Below are 19,319 nucleotides of genomic sequence, written 5' to 3'. Positions count from 1 at the left end.
CACTTCTGATCATGCATATCTCGGTACTTTAAGGCATATCTAACTTGCATATGAATGTAAACTTTTTTGTAGTTTCTACGGTTTCCCGTTTGAGTCTTGTGTTATTGTTGCATAGGAGTCACTGTTGCATGGTCAGAAACAAAATCACACTGGTAACATCAACATCCAGGAACCAGATGGGACTAGTGAATTTTGTTGGTTCTCATATTTATCTGCCACTTGATCAGATAAGAATCTATTTTAAGTTATGCAGGAGTCAAATGACAAGTAGCTGTTGGCTTAGGAATGTGACCTAGCCAGAGATACATGAAATTTAGTAAAATTAATCAGTAAGAATCTTCTCACTGTGCCCATTGTACACAAATAATTTTGGATTGGGGGTTCTTGCATGCTTCTGCTTTCTGAAACCACTATAGAATTAGGGAATGCTGGGCATTTACTGCAATGCCAGATGTGTTATAGTGTAAAGAAATAACTTTGGGATGGATGTCGCAAAAGGTATATTACCAATTTAATTTGGTTTTTGGGAAAGGTGTTATTCCAAACTAAATCACTTTTGTTAATAGACTGTAACCAGCCACTACTTTAGAGGGTGAGAACAAAGGAAATCTTGGTAATTGGGAGCTTTAGATGGGGAGAATTGTTGCCTCTAAATTGTGTGTATGCTCACAAGTATTTTGATGTCTGCTCAGTTAATTTTAGATCCTGCTTAGGTTGAATCAGGAAGTCTCCACTCTGAATGCAGGAGCGCACACACTTCCTTGATACCTAGAATAAAACTCATTTAGAAGGAACACTGGGGGAGGCCTTCCTTAGTTTGTATTTGGCCTGTGCTGCTGCTGTGCCCATGAAGTTTATACCCATAAATAACCATTGTGTGCCTAAGGCTTGTGCACATCAAGTTTAGAATCCTCCTGATTGTAAAAATATTTATTTATTTATTTATTACAATTTATATCCTGCTCTTCCTCCAAGGAGCCCAGAGCGGTGTACTACATAATTAAATTTTTCCTCACAACAACCCTGTGAAGTAGGTTAGGCTGAGAGAGAAGTGACTGGGCAAGAGTCACCCAGCAAGTCTCATGGCTGAATGGGGATTTGATCTCGGGTCTCCCCGGTCCTAGTCCAGCACTCTAACCACTACACCACGCTGGCACTACACCACGCTGAGTATCAAGTATTCCAAGAGCTAGAATCTCCTGATACTTTTACATTAGGGGTTCTTAGCCTGCCATCCATGGAAAATACTTGCACTGAATGTAATTTGCTTCATGATTGTCCAGAATAGTTCTTGAAAATAACTATCTCAAGTACTGTGGAGGTCCATGGATAATACATGAGGATCTCGGGCAGAGGGTTCTCTGGGCCAAAAAAGTAAAGAACCCCTGTATTATGTTGTAACTTGAGAATCAGTGGTTTGGTAGATTGGGTTTGGAATTTGTCCGGGCATATGGGAGTTTTAATATCAGCTCAACCATGGAGCTCACTAGCTGAGCTTCCTACAGGTAGCTGTAGTGTGCTTTTTAAATACTGTTTGGTTTGTAGCAGTTAAACAATGGTGTTTGCATACTGCGAGAAGCTTCATTTGCTGATTTCTGTGGATCTGGCTGCTACTAATGACCCAGGAGCAGCCAAACCATTTTTTCTTGTCAATTGACCACCTACTTGCAGAGCTGTTCTGAGGATGAAATGGGATAATCTCTATGAATGTCAACTTCGAAATGGTGACTTCTTGGAGGAAGGTGTAGGTGGGCTACAAATTTAGGTTTCTTCTACAAATTAATTGAAACATTTCCAAGTTCCTCTGTTAAATTCTTTAACATATTTTTGTGTAAAAGTGCCTTGGTGTATTTCTTGACTGACTGACTAATTGTGTTTGTAATTTGTTTCATCAACAGAATTCTAATTTTGGGGAAATTGAATAATCTAGTAAAAGAATGGATACGGGAAATCAGTGAAATTAAGGTATGAATGTCTTTATGTAGATTTACTTTATAAGCTGTTTCTTCAAGTTTATTTATTAGTCATATTTCTGTACCACCTGATATGTACATCTCTAGGCAGTGTACAAAATTTTTAAAAAATTAAAGGTTACAAGTTGAAATACATAAAAAGGCAATAGAATAAAATAGATATTAAAATATATTTTAAAATTATTTAAAGTAATTCTAATTAAAAGCCTGCGAGAACAGGAGAGTCTTGAAGTTCTTCCTGAACACAAACAGAGAAGGAGATGCTCTTTATTTCAGTAGGGAGCATATTCCAGAGGCCTGGAGCAGCCACAGAGAAAGCCCGGTTCTGAGTCGCCACCAAATGAGTGGGTGACAACCATAACCGGACCTCTCCAGAGGATCATAACATGGTTTATGACAAAGGAGGTGCTTTCTTAAATAGCCTGGACCTGAGCCATTAAGGGCTTTATAGGTAAGAACCTGCACTTTGTATTTAACCCAGAAACATATCGGCAGCCAGTGCAGTTCTTTCACAACTGGTGTTATGTGGTCCCTTTATATTGTCCCAGAGACCAATCTGGTCGCCACATTCTGTACTAGTTGTCGTTTCTGGATTACATACAATGGCAGCCCCATGTCAAGTGCATTACAATAGTCAAGTCTGGAGGTTACCAGCATATGTACCACTGTTTTAAGGTCATTCGCCTCTAGAAATTGACGTAGCTGATGTATCAGCCGAAGTTGATAAAAAGCGCTCCTGGCCACTGCCTCAACCTGAGAAACCAGGGAGAGCTTTGGGTCCAGGAGCACTTCCAAGCCACATACCTGATCTTTCAGGGGGAGTGTAACCCCATCCAGAACAGGCAGATCTATTTAACACATTTTAATCTAACCAAAAGCTTGTGTCTCATGACAGTTTGCACAAAGTAAAGACAACAAAACTACAATTAAAAAATGAACAGTTAAAACAGTTAAAATTTTAAAAGATCAGTAAGTCCACTTAGAGCTAGCCAAAGGCTTGATTAAATCATGCATCTTGAGAGCTCTTCTAATGGCTGTTAGAGACGCTGAAGCTCTCTCAGTACCACAAGGTTTGTTCCAAAGCCTCGGGGTGGGGTGGGGGCTGCTGGCTATAGAAAAGGCCCAAACTTGAGTTGCTACCAGGTGAGCTAGTGGTAACCACAGGTGGACCTCCATAAGATTCTAATAAGTGGTGGGGCTCCTGAAGCAGAAGGCACTCACGTAGATAACCTCTGTCCAAGCTGCTTACGGCTTTATAGGTAATTACCAGCTCTTTATATTTTGCCTGGAAACACATCAGCAGCCAGTGCAATTCTTTTTAAATAGAGGTAATAATGTATCTTATAGTAGTCACAGACCAACCTGGCTGCCACATCTTAATACCAGTTGAAGTTTCCAGACTACATATAAAGGCAGCTCCACATGGAGCACATTGCAATATTTAAGTCTGGAGGTTGCCATAAAATGTATCACTATTTTTAAGCCGTTCTACTCCAGAAATTGCTATAGCTGGCGTATCAGCCAGAGCTGACAAAAAGCACCTCTGTCCACTGCCTCAACCTGAGAGGCCAAAGAGAGGCTTCAGTCAGATACTCCCAGACTATGTAGTTGTTTCTTATGGGGGAGTGTAACCCCTTCCAGAACAGAGAGCTCTAACCTGTCTCTTGAGTTAGGACCTCACACAATGAGTACATGGTTCTTACCTGGATTCAGCCTCAGTTTGTTCTCCCTCAGCCAGCCCATTACCACCTTCAGGTAGACCTTTAGGGAAACTATGCCATTCCTTGATGATGTCGTGGAAAAATAAATTAGGGTATCACTGGCATCCTGATAACACCCTGGATTGACACCAGTTGAAAAAAAAATTCTATGATTATTTTACTCTTGGCATGAGTATATCCTTGACAGTTGAGGAGCCAAAACTGAGCTGTGTGTAACTTCTAATTTTCCCTCAGAGGAGGGTTGTATCCGCAAAGGATGCTGGGTTGTCTCGACCTCCTGCTCCTAGACAGGGCCAATCAAGAGCTTTGGCTCGCAGCAGGAGGGAGGGGCAATCCCCTGAGTCTCCAGTTGCCCTTTCTCGCTCCAGCAGGGCTGTTTTCTGATTGCTTCTTTGTGTTTTTTGTCTGCATTCTCGCTCCCTGTGCTTCTCCTTTCTGCCTCGGCAATAGCAAAGGGATTGGCAGGGAGGAAGAAGGAAGTGGTGGCTCCTCTGCTGCAGCTCCTAGTGTGCCCTTATATTGGCAATGGAGTCTCAGCACGGCGAGAGGGAGGTGTCTCCCTCCCTCTCAGAGGATTCTGTGGTGCATTCCGTCTGCCAGGCTGAGTGGGTCGCGGCTTGTACTCCCGCACCCGGATCTCAGTCCCTCAAATCCTCCAAAGCCTCCCAAGAAAGCGAAGAAGCACGCAAAAGGCTCGATCAAGGCAAGTTCGACGGGCGGCCAGGCTGTGCTCCAGTCACCCTCCATAGGCGTCCATTGCCAAGGAGGCAGGGGTGATTTGCTTTCAGATGCCGCTGCTCCTACTTTGCAGCATGAAACAGAGGCCATGGGGGACTTGGAAGGTGAGCCGATAGGGGCTTTGGAGGGTGTCGGTTTTGGGGGATACCTCACGCTGCTCTATCCTCCAAGCGCCCTCGCGCTGCTGTTGCAGCTGCCGGCGCAGCTGCTGCCGTGCGCGAAGTGCCCGAGGAGGACATTCCTCCACGTTTCGCGGCTTTACTAAGGTGCATGGTGGCCGAGGAATTTAGCAAGCTGCTCTGGCCTCCTGTGTCCATTGCTACTCCGCTCCCTCAGCCGATCGCGCCCTGGTTCCTGCTCTGCAATCTCCCGCCCAAACCCCAGCGGCGGCCGTTTTGGCTGCGGTCCAAGTCGCACCCCATGCTGCACATCATTCCAGCCTGGCGGTGGCTATTTCAGACAAGAGAGCCTCCTGTCCTGTCTCCTTGTTGACCAGTCGCCTCCTTGCCTGCCGCGGTCCCTTTGCTGCCCCCGCCAAGAGTTCCCCGAGTCGGACAGGGAGGAGGGGGAGCTGTCTGGGGACGAGGAGGACCCTAGCTCCTCACACCAGACAAACTATCGCCTCTTCCAGCAGGCAGATTACCTGGTTCTCCTGCACAAAGTCAAGAAAACTCTCCGCTTGGAGGGGGTGGTTCCACCTGTCCCCGAGGGTACGGAAGGGGAACCATCGGTGCTTCCCTCAAAGTCACAGGAGGTTAATGTTCCCTGCCCCCACCTGTGTTTGGACGTTTTCCAGACTGAGTGGGACAAACCCACGGAGGGAAAAGGGCCTCCTCCAGTGGTGAGACATATGTACAATTCTAGCAGCGTTCTCATGAGCAAACGTAAGGTGCCACTTGTCGATGTGGAGGTGGCCACCCTGGTCACAGGGACGGTACTGCCTAAGGAGGGGGAGGATTCCTTGAAAAATGTGGAAGATAAAAAATGTGACGCTGCCCTGCGCAGGTCTCATGAGGCGACTGCTCTCTCCATTAGAGCTTCAGCAGCCAACTCCATCTTTGCAAGGGCGGCAGTTTTGTGGGTAAAAGAGCTCACTCCCATGGTTCCCCTGAGCTTACCAACCTTCGGCAGGGCCTTAACAAATTAGGAAAGGCGGTCAAGTTCATGGCGGAGTCTTCTTTGGATGCCGCCCAGCTGTCTGCCAGGGCCCTGGTATCTGATGTTACTGTAAGGCGTCATTTGTGGTTAAAAATTTGGAAAGTTGACCAGAAATCCCGGTCTAACCTCGCCAATTCCGCGTTTAAGGGAGGAAAGCTTTTTGGTGAAGTGCTGGAGCCTGTTCTGATCCAGACTAAGGAAAACAAGAAGGCAGTGCCCTCGGCTGCCGCATCCCAGCGCCAGGACCAACGCAGATTCTCACCAGCCACATCTGGTTTTAAAGGGTACAGGCCTTCCTTTCGCTCCCGGCAGAACAGAGCTGATAGGCCAAGCTGGCCTAAGCACCAGGCCCCCTTTCGGGACACTTCCTTTCGTAAGTCCCAGCAGTCCAACCAGCCTTCTAAGCCAGGTTTCAAACGCAATCAGGCTCAATTACTGTCCTCAGGTTACCCTTCTTCATGCCCGAGCACTCCCTCCGGTGGGGGGCAGACTGGGGGAGTTTGCGCAGGTCTGGGCTCGGACGTGCAACCTCCAGATCGGTTCCTCCCATCACCAAGGTCTCGCAAGGATTCCAAGCACTGCTTAATGATGGAGGCTATTCTTCACCTCCAGGCCATTCGGGCGATAGAGCCTGTGCCCCTAGGGGAACAAGGAAAAGGTGTCTATTCCATACTCTTCCTAGTCCCCAAAAAGAACAAGGAGTGGAGGGCTATCCTAGACCTCAAGTTTGTGAATAGGATCCTCCGGAAAAAAGCGGTTTCGCATGGAAACTCTTCGCTCCATTTTGATGGCCCTCCAGCAAGGGGACTTCCTAGCTTCGGTGGACTTGAAGGATGCCTACCTTCATGTGCCCATTCACGAGCAGGACAGACGTTTTCTGAGATTTGCTTATCGGTCCTTCCATTTCCAATACCGGGCGCTCCCCTTCGGTCTCTCGACTGCGCCCTGGGTGTTTACCAAACTCATGGTGGCACTTGTGGCGCATTTGAGGACCAAGGGCGTCCATCTTTACCCTTAACTTTACCCTTTACTTTACCCTTAACCTTTTCATCAGGTGGTCCTCCCTGTCCAGAGGCCAACGGGATGTTCAGTTGACCCTGGCCGTTCTGGAAGCGCATGGGTTCATAGTAAACGGCCCCAAGATTTCACTCCTTCCTCAAACCAGGGTTCTCCACCTAGGTGCGGTAATCAATACTGTTCAGGGGACAGTCTGTCTATCTGCGGAACGTAGGAAATCTCTGGTGTCTTCCTGTTGTGCCCTGATTTCTCGCCCCAGGTCCAATGTCCTGTCCCTGTCCCAATTGCAGGGGTGCATGGTGTCCACCTTGGGCATAGTGCCTTGGAGTCGGTTTCACTCCCGCCCACTCCAGCGGCTTCTCTTAAAGTATCAGGACCAGGTGATAGGCAGGTCCAGAATGCTGGTCAGCCTGCCACCTCGAGTAGTCAAGTCCTTGCACTGGTGGGTGTCACTGGCCACAATGAAGGGGGTCAGGTTCCTTCCCGTGGAGCGCATCCAGGTAACGATGGATGCCAGCCTCCTGGGCTGGGGAGGTCACTGCCAGCAGCAGGTAGCTCAAGGCATTTGGTCCAGTACCGAGCGCACCAATTCCATCAATTGGCTGGAGCTGCGGGCAATTCGCCTTTCTCTCATGGATTTTCTACCAGCGATTCAAGGTCGACATGTCTTGGTGCGCACGGACAATGCCACGGGCAAGGCCCATGTCAACAGGCAGGGCGGGTCAAAATCACAGGTTCTGATGCGCGAGGCCTCACTCCTCCTGGTGTGGGCAGAGCAACATCTACTGTCCCTGGAGGCCAACCATGTCAGCGGGGCACTGAACATAGTCGCGGACTGGTTGAGCCGATCGCAGATAGATCCCGTGGAGTGGTGTCTGGATCTGCGGGTCTTCCAGCAGATTGTACAGAGATTAGGTCAGCTGGTCATGGACCTATTTGCAAGCCCAGGAAATGCCAGGCTAGAGCTCTTCCTCTCAAGATACCACTTTCCCGGGGTGGAGGGTGTAGATGCTCTGACCTTTCCATGGCCCCCGGGCCTATCCTATGCCTTCCCGCCATTCGCTATCATTCCGCAGACCACCCAAAGGGTCCGGCTGTTGAGAGCGGAAATCATCATGGTGGCACCACACTGGCCACGCAGGCCCTTGTTTTCGGATCTGGTGGAATTGTCCATAGAACCGCTGCTCCCACTGGGGTCTCACTGTCATCTTCTCCGTCAGGGTCCAATTTTCCACCCGGACCCAGAGTGGCTCAATCTCTTCGCCTGGAGATTGAGCGGGGTTCCTTAACGGCGTGCGGTTTCCCCAGTTCTGTTCAGGACACAATCTTGGCCTCCCGGAGGCCTTCCACAGTCAGAGTATCAGTCTACCTGGAAGACCTTCGCAGGCTGGTGTAGTTCTCAAGGAGTTTCGCCGTTGGCCGCTTCTGTGGTACATGTCTTGGGTTTCCTTCAAAGTGGCCTGGATAAGGGGCTCCGCCCAATACTCTGCGTCATCAGGTCTTCGCAATTTCTTCAGTTTTGCAGTTGCAGGGATCTTTTCTAGCTCAGCATCCCCATGTCCAGCGATTCCTCAAAGGGGCTTCTTCCCTCAATCCCTCTAGAGTTCACAGGTTTCTGACGTGGAACCTTAATTTGGTGCTCAGGGCTCTTACGAAGGCCCCCTTTGAGCCCCTGCGGTCTGTTCCTTTGCTGTTACTTACCTTTAAGGTTTTGTTTTTGGTGGCCATTTCTTCTGCCAGGCGGGTTTCGGATCTCGCACTCTGTGCGGAAGGAGCTGTGTCTGGTCTATCCAGAGTATGTCCTTTTATGTACAGACCCTACCTTCCTTCCCAAGGTGAATTCAATTTTCCATCGGGCCCAGGAACTTATGTTACCTTCATTCTGTCCAAAACCTTCCCCCAAGGAACGTGAATGGCATACATTGGATGTGCGCAGGGCGATAAGACTTTACCTGAGGCACACTAAGCCTTTTCGGGTTTCAGATTCTTTCTTCTTTTTGTTCAGGGATTGTTCACTGGGAAAGAAGGTTTCGACTTCCACCTTGTCACACTGGATTTGCCAGTGTATCAGGTTAGCTTATTCTGGTTCCGCTTCTCCGGTCCCTGACGGAATTACAGCGCACTCTACCAGGAGCGCGGCTTCTTCTGCCGCGTTCTCCACCCTGGCTCCTCTGGTTGATATCTGCCGAGCTGCCACGTGGGCCTCACTTTCCACCTTTATGAAGCATTATAAAATTCATGATTGGCCTTTGGCAGACGCTGCCTTTGGGAGGACAGTTTTGCAACAGATGGTTCCTCCTTGAGGCCGGACCTCACAGCTCCCACCCAGTGTATCATAGGGGCTATGGTAGGTCCCAGCATCCTTTGCGGATACAACCCTCCTCTGAGGGAAAATGAATCGTTGGCACTTACCTGAAAGGTCATTTTCCTCAGAGGTATGGGTTGTATCCACCCCCACCCACTTGTTCATCCGGTCTGTTTATTCTTCTGTCCTGAAATCCTGTACCCCAACTGTACCCTATATGCCTGTGGGGTGGTTTCCCTCTGGGGGTGGCCTGTTCTCCCTGCAGAGGGTTTGTTAGCTAGTCTGGGCTACATGTCTGGAATGGGTTCCTTGCTGAGTTTGTTGCTTTTGCTGTGTTGCATTTATATGGCTGCATGTTTTCTTGCCTTCCGTTTAACCATACTGTTCTGGAGCATTGTTTAGAGCTGGCTATGAACTGGAGACTCAGGGGATTGCCCCTCCCTCCTGCTGCGAGCCAAAGCTCTTGATTGGCCCTGTCTAGGAGCAGGAGGTCGAGACAACCCAGCATCCTTTGCAGATACAACCCATACCTCTGAGGAAAATGACCTTTCAGGTAAGTGCCAACGATTCATTAAACCCTCTCAAGTTACATAGAATGTCTAGTTGGCTCAGTACTGTATTAATGAGTGCTTAAACTTGGTATGACAGCCTACTGTTTGCTGGTAAACTAGCAGAACATTGTTGAAAACACCTGTAGCAATATCAGTGCTTGAATTACCAGGGATCAGCATGCTTATCTTTTGTAACTGCCCCCTTAGCCAAATCAGGCATCCCCTATAGCCTTCTAAAACAATGGATGACATTCAGACTTTTGACATAGTGGTGCACCATCGGAAGTGCCTTCTGTGAAGTGTGCAAGCAGAAGGAGCGTCTGCTGGAGCACTATTCTGCTAAAGCTCTAGATTAGACTACGTAGACCTTTTAGGGGAGTAGTGCTCCAGCAGCAACTCCTTCCTCTTGTGCAACTCTCCTTCTATTAACAGAAGGAAATAGCACTGATGGGTGCACCACTATATTAAGACTTTATATCAGGGCTGCACAACTCAAATGCCCTGGTGGGCCGGAACCATCCACAACATGGTGTGCAGGGGCTGCGGTCACATTTTTTGTGCATTATAATTAAATATTATTAGCTACTTGTGGCTCTATTTCCCCTGTCAGTGGACCCATAGTTTTATCCAAGGATAGTGGCCAGAGAATTGGTCCCTGATTGGTCCCTGCTCAATCAGTGGGGCCCCTAGAGTGCATGCCAGCCCCAAACAAATGCCAAGTCCTCTCCTCTCCCTAAATTGTTGTTGCTTTCAGGCTGCAATGCTAGGCATGCTTACATGGGAGTAAGCCTCACTGGGTACACCATGGAGCATATTACTGAGAAAGCATGCACAGGATGGTGCTATTAGGCAGTATCCAGCTCCTGTGTTGCTGCAGGATACCTGGGGGCCAGTAAAATAGTCCCTGCGGGCCGAATCCAGCCCCCGGGCCTTATGTTGTGCAGGCTTGCTTTATATTGTCTATTGTTCATAGGCTACAGGGGACTCTTGGTTTGGCTGAAATTAGGCAGGGGTCAGCAGGGGGGTGTTGTGGATTTCATAAAGAGTCGTCCTACCTTCTCCCCATAATTTGAGTAGTGAGCAGTATTGTAGATACATTTTGAATAGCAGATTTCTGTTTTCCCATCAAATTGTCATGATTGTTTAACAATGGTAGTCAGCTAATTTTGATAACTCTACTGCTTGTCAGTAGGTCACTACTGAAGTAAGCTCTCATCTGTGTGATTTAAAGCTTGTTTCATTGGTTTGATACGCTTCACTAATCTAGATTTGTGCCATTGTTTATGTAATATACATACTTTTAAAAAATCAAATCTTGTGTTTGCTCCCTTAGAATCTTCCACAGTCTGTAATAGAAAACGTTGGAGGGAAAATTTTTACATTTGGATCGTATAGATTAGGTGTGCACACAAAAGGTAATGTGCTTGAGTACTATAAATACTATAACATGTTATACATATATAAAACATGTTTACTTACCTTAGTACCTAGCGAGTAATCACAAATCACCTTTGCCTACCCAGACATATGATTAGGAAAGGATGCTAGCTGGAAGTTCCATCTTCCTAATCTTAGCAGCAGCTACGTTCTGAATCTAGCCATGCCTCCGCTGCATTGCGGCATGACATCAAGTCCTATCTGTGCTGCCCAACAAGCACTGTGACTGTAAAGAAAAAACTGGCTTTTCTACCAGTTGAGTAGTAAGCTACCTGTGAAACACATGTATATAATATGATGTGAGAAGAGTGTGCCTAGAACAACCTAAGGAGTTCATTCCAAGAGGAGAGATCTTGCCTGGTGTCTTTCACTCACCACAGTACATTTTTGGGGATTTACCTTAAGTGTTTATATAAAACTACCCATTTTTTAAAATGTTTATAACTTAAGTTTCCAATTAAACTTGAGGTATACTTTCCTAGGTGTCCAGTCCTAGAAGTCTCTGTAGGAGCACAAACCCTTATAGTAATTTTGGGCTATTGGAGAGCATTATTTGTTCAGACACCTGACCAGATCACACTTTGCAGGTGTGGAGATAGCTGTTTGCAAATACTAGTACAGTTCTCCACCTGCCTTTCCACAGTACACAAATATCTTGCAAGGCAACAAGGAAATTCTCTTTCTACTCTTTTCATGCTATCTTTTGTGTTTATCAGCACCATGGATAGTCCTGCTAACATCTTTCTTTTATCTTGGGACTAGGGTTGTGAATGCCCTTTCTTGACTGAGACTGCCTTTAGTTAGCTATTTCAAGTATGCACCCGCAACAAAATATTGTAACACATCTTTGGTATTCATTAATAGAGATGTGAAGGCTTGGGGGGACACTGGAAAAGTCAGATAAAAGATTTTTTTCTTCTTCCCCTGAAGGACTTGTTTGTTCTGAAAAACTGGAAAAATTATTTTGAAATATTTTCTTTTGCAATTATCAGTAAAATATTTAAGAAAAGGTCTTGATATAAGAAAAGGTATAATGGCCTTTCCTCTCCCAAGCTTCTTGCTTGCTTCAGGTTCCTCTATCTTCTGCAGCATATGAAAGAAATTGGTCTATATTTGGAAATGCACCAGAGCAAGAAATAAATTAACATGGGGAAAGAGAAGCTTGTCTCAATCCAGACAAACCTTCAGTTTTCATTAGTCATTAAGATGTTTAAAAATGAGGATCAGAAGAAGCAGAAATTGCTGATAGTGATAGCTCTGAAAATGAGACTGATTAGTTTCATGCTGCAAAATTGTATTGAATAAGTCTTCTCCTTCCTCCCTCTCCCCCTCCTCTGAAATTGAGTGCTTTCTGTATTTGCTTGACACTGGAGGAGACTAAATCCAGAATGCACAATTAACTTTTGTTTTGCTATAATGTTGATAGTGGCTTAGATACAGTGCAACATCCCACTGCGCCAAGTTTTCTGGATCATCCCCACACTCATTCAGTGCATCCCCAGATCACATCCTCACCTCTACCGCTCTGGGTTTCTTGGTGGAAGAGTCAAGAATAAATGTCCTAAATATACACACACGCCTGCCAGCCAACCAACCAAGCTCTCAGGGCTTCCATGGCTCTTAAGAATTGCATCATCACTGCAGTGACAAGCTTCCCATTGAGAATAATGGGAGGCTTGTTGCTGTAGTGACAGAGCCCCTGCAAGCTTGGTAGAAGCAAGGATGTGGTTTGAGGATGCATGGAATGAATGTGCTCACCCCACTCTTGGAATGGTGGGGCACTATGCTGTATGTAAGCCAGTTTCTTCTATTTTCAACACTCTTTGCCTGCTTCTCCTAAACAGTTTGATAGGGCTGCACAACTCTATTCCTTTTAAATTTTTATTTATTTATTTTACATTTATATCCGGCTCTTCCTCCGAGGAGCTCACATGGTTACTTTTATCCTCGCAAGAACCCTGTGAGGTAGATTAGGCTGAGAGATACATGACTGGCCCAAGGTCACCCAGTTCGTTTTACAGTTGAATCGAAGTCGAATTCGGGTCTTCCTAGCACAGCACTCCAACCACTACGCTATGCTTGCTCTCCAAAACTTGGCCCTTCAGCTATTTGACTACAGTTCCCATCATTCTTGACTATTGGCCATTGTGGCTGGGGATGATGGGAGTTGTAATCTTACAACTGCTGGAGGGCCTAAGTTGTGTAGCCCTGGTTTATGCATTTATTATTTATTTATTAAAATTATATACCACCCGGATTCCTTAGAGTGCAGCAGATTGTAGTCCATTTGTAACAAAAATTTAATAATTTAAAATAAATTACTGCATTTATACTTATATTTGATTTGATTTTTTATACTGCCCTTCCTAAAATGGCTCAAGGTGGTTTATAATAAAAAATACATGCTCATTAAAATAAAATAAAAAATCCACTATCAACATTATACTTATTGTCTGAATAAACTATACTTCTAAATGTAATATGCCAAGCATGATACGTTATGAAAAGAGCAGGCCATACATAATACATTTTATGCTCCTAATTCTTTTTTTTTTTTTTTAAGGGTGTTTTGCGGGGGTGGGGGGAACAGGTTTTTCCCCCATAGCTTCAAAATGTCTAGAAATTTTACACATGTAGGAATTACCTGAGCCTGTGGGCAGTTGGTGGTAACAACACAAAAGTTGGCAACAAAGATGGGAGTCGCTTCTCGGGTCTGTCTTCATATGCAAACTTTATTTTTTGTTTTCTGGGTTTTTAATAATTCCACATATATATCAGTGTTAAATATAGTACCACCTAGGCATTGCTGCATCTTAAATCCAATTTGCCTGCATCAAGCAAAGGTATGGGCAGGTGGCTGAGAGATTTCTTGTCTGGCATGCTCTGCATTCTTTGTTTAACATACAACAGCACTACAAGTCTTTCTTTGTCATATCTTTGACAAAGATGTTGTTAATATCTCCTAAGAGATATTTGCAGTTGGTACAGGTGTCTGACACACAAATTGAAGTGTGATGTGGTCAAGATGGTATTGTGTGGTGTTGTCAGGTACTTAAAACAGAACAGTTTTGCAGCTTCTCCCCACTTAAGGCTGATTCTTCTGACACCCACTTATGCATGCTTGAAATTAGGCCTGTTTTCTGGTCCAAAATAAATATATATATGAGTAACCACAGTTAATTTTGATTTCTTAATAGTATTTTGATTCCTTAATAATATTATAAATATCTTTCACCATGGTCTAAATCTAAGAAAAACTATCTACATTTCATTACGTTACAAAGATACACCTTTTATTTGAGCAATTGTAGCCTTGGTTTCACACAAAAAAATTCCATATGCTAAGGTTCCATTTTAGTTTAAACCAAACATTTTAATTGTCAACTGTTCTAATAAACTTAAATTTTTCATATTTTTTCATGTGATATTTCAACACCACATGGATTAGTTTAAGGCATTTTTGCTGTTCAATTAATTGCCTGTGTGTATCAAAAGCAAAGTAAAAGATCAAACTAAGAATGGCTGCCTTCCATAAGAAATAACTTCTGCTTGAAATGTAACTAATATTACAGTGACTGGTTTAAATTGAGGTATTCCACTTATTTAAGCTGATCTAACAATTATGACTCAAAGCTGGAGATCAGAAAAAAAGGTGGATTGGTGTGGCTGATTGTAAATAACAGATTTTGATGTCAAAGTTAAAGCCTACATTGAATGGAGGAATATGTTTAAACTAGCCGACCCCGCACAGAGCATCTGTGCGCTCTTTCGGGCCGGCGGTTACCTCCTCATCCTGCCCCCCCACTCCCCCCCCCAGGGCCTTGCCTCCGCGGCTGGGCTGGACCCTCCGCGGCCAGGCCTGCCGCTGCCGCGGCAACCAATCCTCCTGGGTGCACTTCAGCCAGTCAGGCCCATCCGCTGCCCAGCCAATCAGCTGGGCGCTGGGATGCACATTCCAAGGCACACCCAGGAGAATTAGATAGATAGATAGATAGATAGATATGGTAGTGAAGTGATTAGGCAAAGCAGTTGGTGTGCTGCAAAACTGTCCTTGCACAGTTTTAAGCTTCCCTGGTGGTCTTTATATGGTGGCTAATAATGTTTGGATGCCCTTATTTACAGGTGCGGATATTGATGCATTGTGCGTGGCACCAAGGCATGTTGACCGGAGTGACTTTTTCACCTCATTTTATGAAAAACTAAAACTGCAGGAAGAAGTAAAAGACTTGCGGGTATGTAGATGTTCTTAGGAGAAACACTTTGGACCTCATAAAAAGTTTATGAAGAATGGAAGCCCCAAAACAGATAAACCAATTGAACTTTACTGGTTATTTGAAATAGCTATTACTAGTTTTGGGGAGACGCTGACAACTTTCAGTATGTTGATATTTGGTTTCTTTTATGGCTAATTGTCATAGAATCGGAGCTGGAAGAGACCAAAAAGTCATCTAATAGAGTCCCTTAAATAGGTGGCTTGCAGGAAGAACAAATGTGAATTCCCTTCATTCTAAACCGTTTATCTTTCAGGCTGTGGAAGAAGCATTTGTTCCTGTTATCAAACTGTGTTTTGACGGAATAGAGGTAAGAGCAATTACTTCCTTCTCCATTACTGCATGTTGTTGCCAGTTCTATGTTTTCTTGGGATGAGGTGGGAAGACAGCACCTGTTCACATAGGGCTGGTTTGCACTTTTTGGCAGATCTCATGGGAGTGTGTGAGGCCAAGTTTCTTAGTTTAGATGGTTTGCACAGAGCTTGGCCTTAGCTCAGGAGAAGCATTTCAGATTCCCACACTATAGGCCTTCAACCCTTACTTAACTTAAGAATGGCTTTTTAGGGGACCTAGGAGCTTCAGGGAGGAAGAGGATACTAGCTACAACTTCAATTTGCACTACTCTGGCAACTTGAAAAAATACATTTGCATTCAGTTGTAGTAGTTACATATACAGCTTCCACATAAAGCATTCACACCCAAGGTGACTTTGCCTAAAGCAGCCTATTCACAGACTTCTATGGTCCCAAGGCATTGAGGGATGACAGGCTTACTGGCAAGAGTGAACTGTTGTGTAGTGACACTATCTGAGAACAGAGATTTTTCCTGATTTACTATAATCTTCCAATTGCTTCACTATATTTAAGAGCAGCAATAATTGATGTTAAAATGTTTACCCAGATTGTCAACAATATGTTTATTAATATGATGCAGACTTGTGTGGTTCTAAACCACACAAGTTAAAGGAAGGAGACCCCTCCTGTGAACTGAAAATATGTGCAGAGCAGATTGTCAAAATAAAGTGAGCCCAGCCACAGACTAGAGCACATGGTGAAGGAATTTAGGAGCCACAGACTAGGGAAGAAGCAGAGAGTGTGAGAGACAGGCATATAATGCTGAGGGCAGAAGGCATGAGAGGGGCACAGAGTGGAGTGAACAGAGGGCAGTGTGGAGAGTGTAGGGCATGTGACCTGCTGCTACAAGCCCTGCTACCCAAATGACAAATAGATGTGAGCCTGAGAACACTGTCTGCCCAAGCACCAGTCCTTACTCTGTCCTGTTACTGAATCGTTGACCCTACCCATCCCACTGTGGGAATCTGAGATAAAGCCAGCCAAGCTACTTGTTGCTTATGGGAACAAGAAGGCGGCTAGGGACAGGATTTCTGTGTTAGGTTTTGTGCAAATTGCACCATGCCCATATGAGCATGTATATGCCAGGTATACTGCTGTGCAGGATCCATGTATGCAAACATATTCAAAATAAACTTTTTTGAATTGATGCTGGAGCGATGAACTTAAGTGAACTGAAATAGAAAAGGAGAATAAGCTTTTAATGTTTAATATTTTGATTTTGTGTTAAATTTTGGTGTTTTATTGTAAACTGCCCAGAGTCGTGCGTTTTGGGTGGTATATAAATATGTTAAATAAATAAATTGCTGTTAAAAGAATTAACTTGCATAAAGGGGTTTTCCTCGGTCACTATCAAGTAGAGGTTAAAATAAGATCTGGATCATGATCGGTTGAACTCGATTGGTAATGAGTTCTGTGCCTGCGTGGAACCTGCTCATTGTGGAGTACCAGAACTCCACATGGCACTTCTGCCGGCCCCACATGACTACATGGCTAATATTTTAAGGTGGGAGGAATGCCACTCCCTCAGTTCCTTTTCAACCACCGTAGAGATTGGTTGCTGCAGCTCCTAGTCTTGGTTCCTCTCAGTGTGTGAGTTCTTGGGGGAGTGGGGTGCACAACGGATTGAACTTTGGCTTACTAACGGAACGTCAACTGACTTTAATTATGGATAGCACTTAGCAATAGCACTTACATTTATATACCCCTTTATAGCCGGAGCTCTCTAAGCGGTTTACAATGATTTAGCATATTGCCCCCAACATTCTGGGTACTCATTTTACCGACCTCGGAAGGATGGAAGGCTGAGTCAACCTTGAGCCCCTGGTCAGGATCGAACTTGTAACCTTCTGGTTACAGGGCGGCAGTTTTACCACTGCGCCACCAGGATAACCCTAGTGTTAAGATGGAGGGGGGAACTTTCAAAAATTGCTCTAAGTGTAGAGCTAAGCTTCTGTTGCAAGGTGGGCACAATTCATGTCTGCTATGCCTCAGAGAGGGGCACAACACTAAGAGGCCGAAGAACAAGGTGTCCGCAGAAGCAGAGTCTGAATCGGCCAAAAAGAAAAGGCCTCCATCTCAGAGAGCACTCAGTCTCCTACAAGCCTTCAGGATGTTGTTATAACCTTGATATAGAATCCTTTGACATGAAAGGCAGTAGAGGACTCCAGGCCAACAATGCCGAGAACTCCTTCCACCGAGCGTCCATCGGCACTGGAGTCACCGTCGATGGCAAAGCAGCCCTCGACATTGAGCGCAGCCCGACAGTCTTTGACGGCAAAGCAACAAGAAACACCAGAGCAACCTCTCGTTGCCAAAGCCACCGCTGTCAGCATCGAGGGCAACTTATTCACAGATACCAAAGCCAACGTTGAGATTGCCAGCACCTATGGTTTCTCCATCAACACCAACAGACGATCGGCAACCTCCGATATCGACTCTCAATCCTCCAGTACTGACAGAATTGAGGCATGTTTCTCCAAGGCATCAAGATCCTGTCTCCTTCAAAATCGAGGACAAGGATGGAGAGGAGTCACTGGAGGGTACAGTTTCAGGACTAGATCCCTTGACAGCTCATACTCTCTTGTCAGTACTGGATTCCAATAACAGAATGCCATCTACCTCTGCATTCAGAGGGTTCCAATCTTTAACAGAAGACCCTCAAGATCAAGATGACTTAACTGCTACATCAGGGGCTCCGACTGTGCCTCTGGCTATACAGATTAAACCACCAGTCTGACATGCACTAATGGCAGCCCATTAGTCTACAACTATAAGTTGTTATGCCTGTGGCTTCCAACATCAAGCACCCTCTCAAACTGTTCCTTCTGGGAATATGGGACTCTATTCACCTGGCCTAGCCTATGGGATTTCGCAGACAAAATCTTTTGACTACTGCCCTAACCCAGGGTATGACAGTGCGAACCTTGGCAGCAGGGAATGCAACAGCTAGCCTTCAGGGGGAAAGTCTTTAACCCCTGCAGCATCCACTCAAATGTGTCCTTTTCCAGAGCAGCCTGGTTATGATGCAAACTCATTTTTAAAGCAAAACAAATGTCCACTGAAACACAGAATCTGCCACCACCAACATATGATCCAGTGTCATCTGCATCCCCGACTCCTCGGCCACCAGCGCACTCACAGCCTGACAGTCATCACGGTTCCTCAGACTTTGAATCTGACCCAGACTCTGTAGATATTCCTCCAGACCTCTCACCAGATATAGCAATGCCCTCTCGTGTCTCGTCAGTGGAGGACATGAAGGCCTATCATGTCCAGATCAGATTTAAAGACTCACTGTGACCATTGATGATCTGGTCTATAATTTTATGGCCAAGTCCCTTTCAGCACTACTAGTGGCCCATCCAGTCTTCCCAGTGATCTTGAGGGCAGCACAAAGTGCTTGGGAAGTTGTTCATACTTTGCCACCGATTTCTAAGAGACTTGGAGGGTCTTTATCGAGTGCAAGAAAACAAAAATACATACCTGCACAAACACCCTGTGCCCAATTCATTAGTAATTGACTGCACAACTTTCAAGTCTGGCTGCCGTCATACAACCCCTACATATAGAGAGGGGCGGAAATTAGTAGTGGGCAGAAAAATATATTCAATGGCTTGTTTATTGGTTAAAATTGCCATTTATTCCATCTGCATGGAGAAATACAATCACTCACTCTGGGAAACAGTAGAACAAGAATGAGAAACACTCTCCCCAGAAGAACTTAAAGTGCGTTTCAAGCAGGTCATGGCAACATCATCAGCACTGACTTGACAACAGCTGAGTGCAGCAAAACAT

At 45.4% G+C, this 19,319-nt stretch overlaps 1 protein-coding gene across 2 annotated transcripts in view; it reads left to right on the top strand.

Moving 5' to 3' along the window:
• PAPOLA (poly(A) polymerase alpha) overlaps window positions 1–19,319 on the top strand; it is an 89,668-nt gene that overhangs the window by 26,427 nt on the left and 43,922 nt on the right. For both annotated transcript variants that reach the window (XM_053257142.1, XM_053257139.1), the window contains exons 3-6: window positions 1,899–1,965; window positions 10,797–10,878; window positions 15,023–15,132; window positions 15,428–15,481. In XM_053257142.1, coding sequence (XP_053113117.1) covers window positions 1,899–1,965; window positions 10,797–10,878; window positions 15,023–15,132; window positions 15,428–15,481 — 313 coding nt within the window. The remainder of the gene's footprint in view (window positions 1–1,898; window positions 1,966–10,796; window positions 10,879–15,022; window positions 15,133–15,427; window positions 15,482–19,319) is intronic.

Source organism: Hemicordylus capensis, chromosome 1 (assembly GCF_027244095.1).
Source record: "Hemicordylus capensis ecotype Gifberg chromosome 1, rHemCap1.1.pri, whole genome shotgun sequence".
NCBI classification, from domain to species: domain Eukaryota; kingdom Metazoa; phylum Chordata; class Lepidosauria; order Squamata; family Cordylidae; genus Hemicordylus; species Hemicordylus capensis.
Note: the sequence above shows the minus strand (reverse complement) of the source record. Positions and strands in the feature narration are given on the sequence as shown.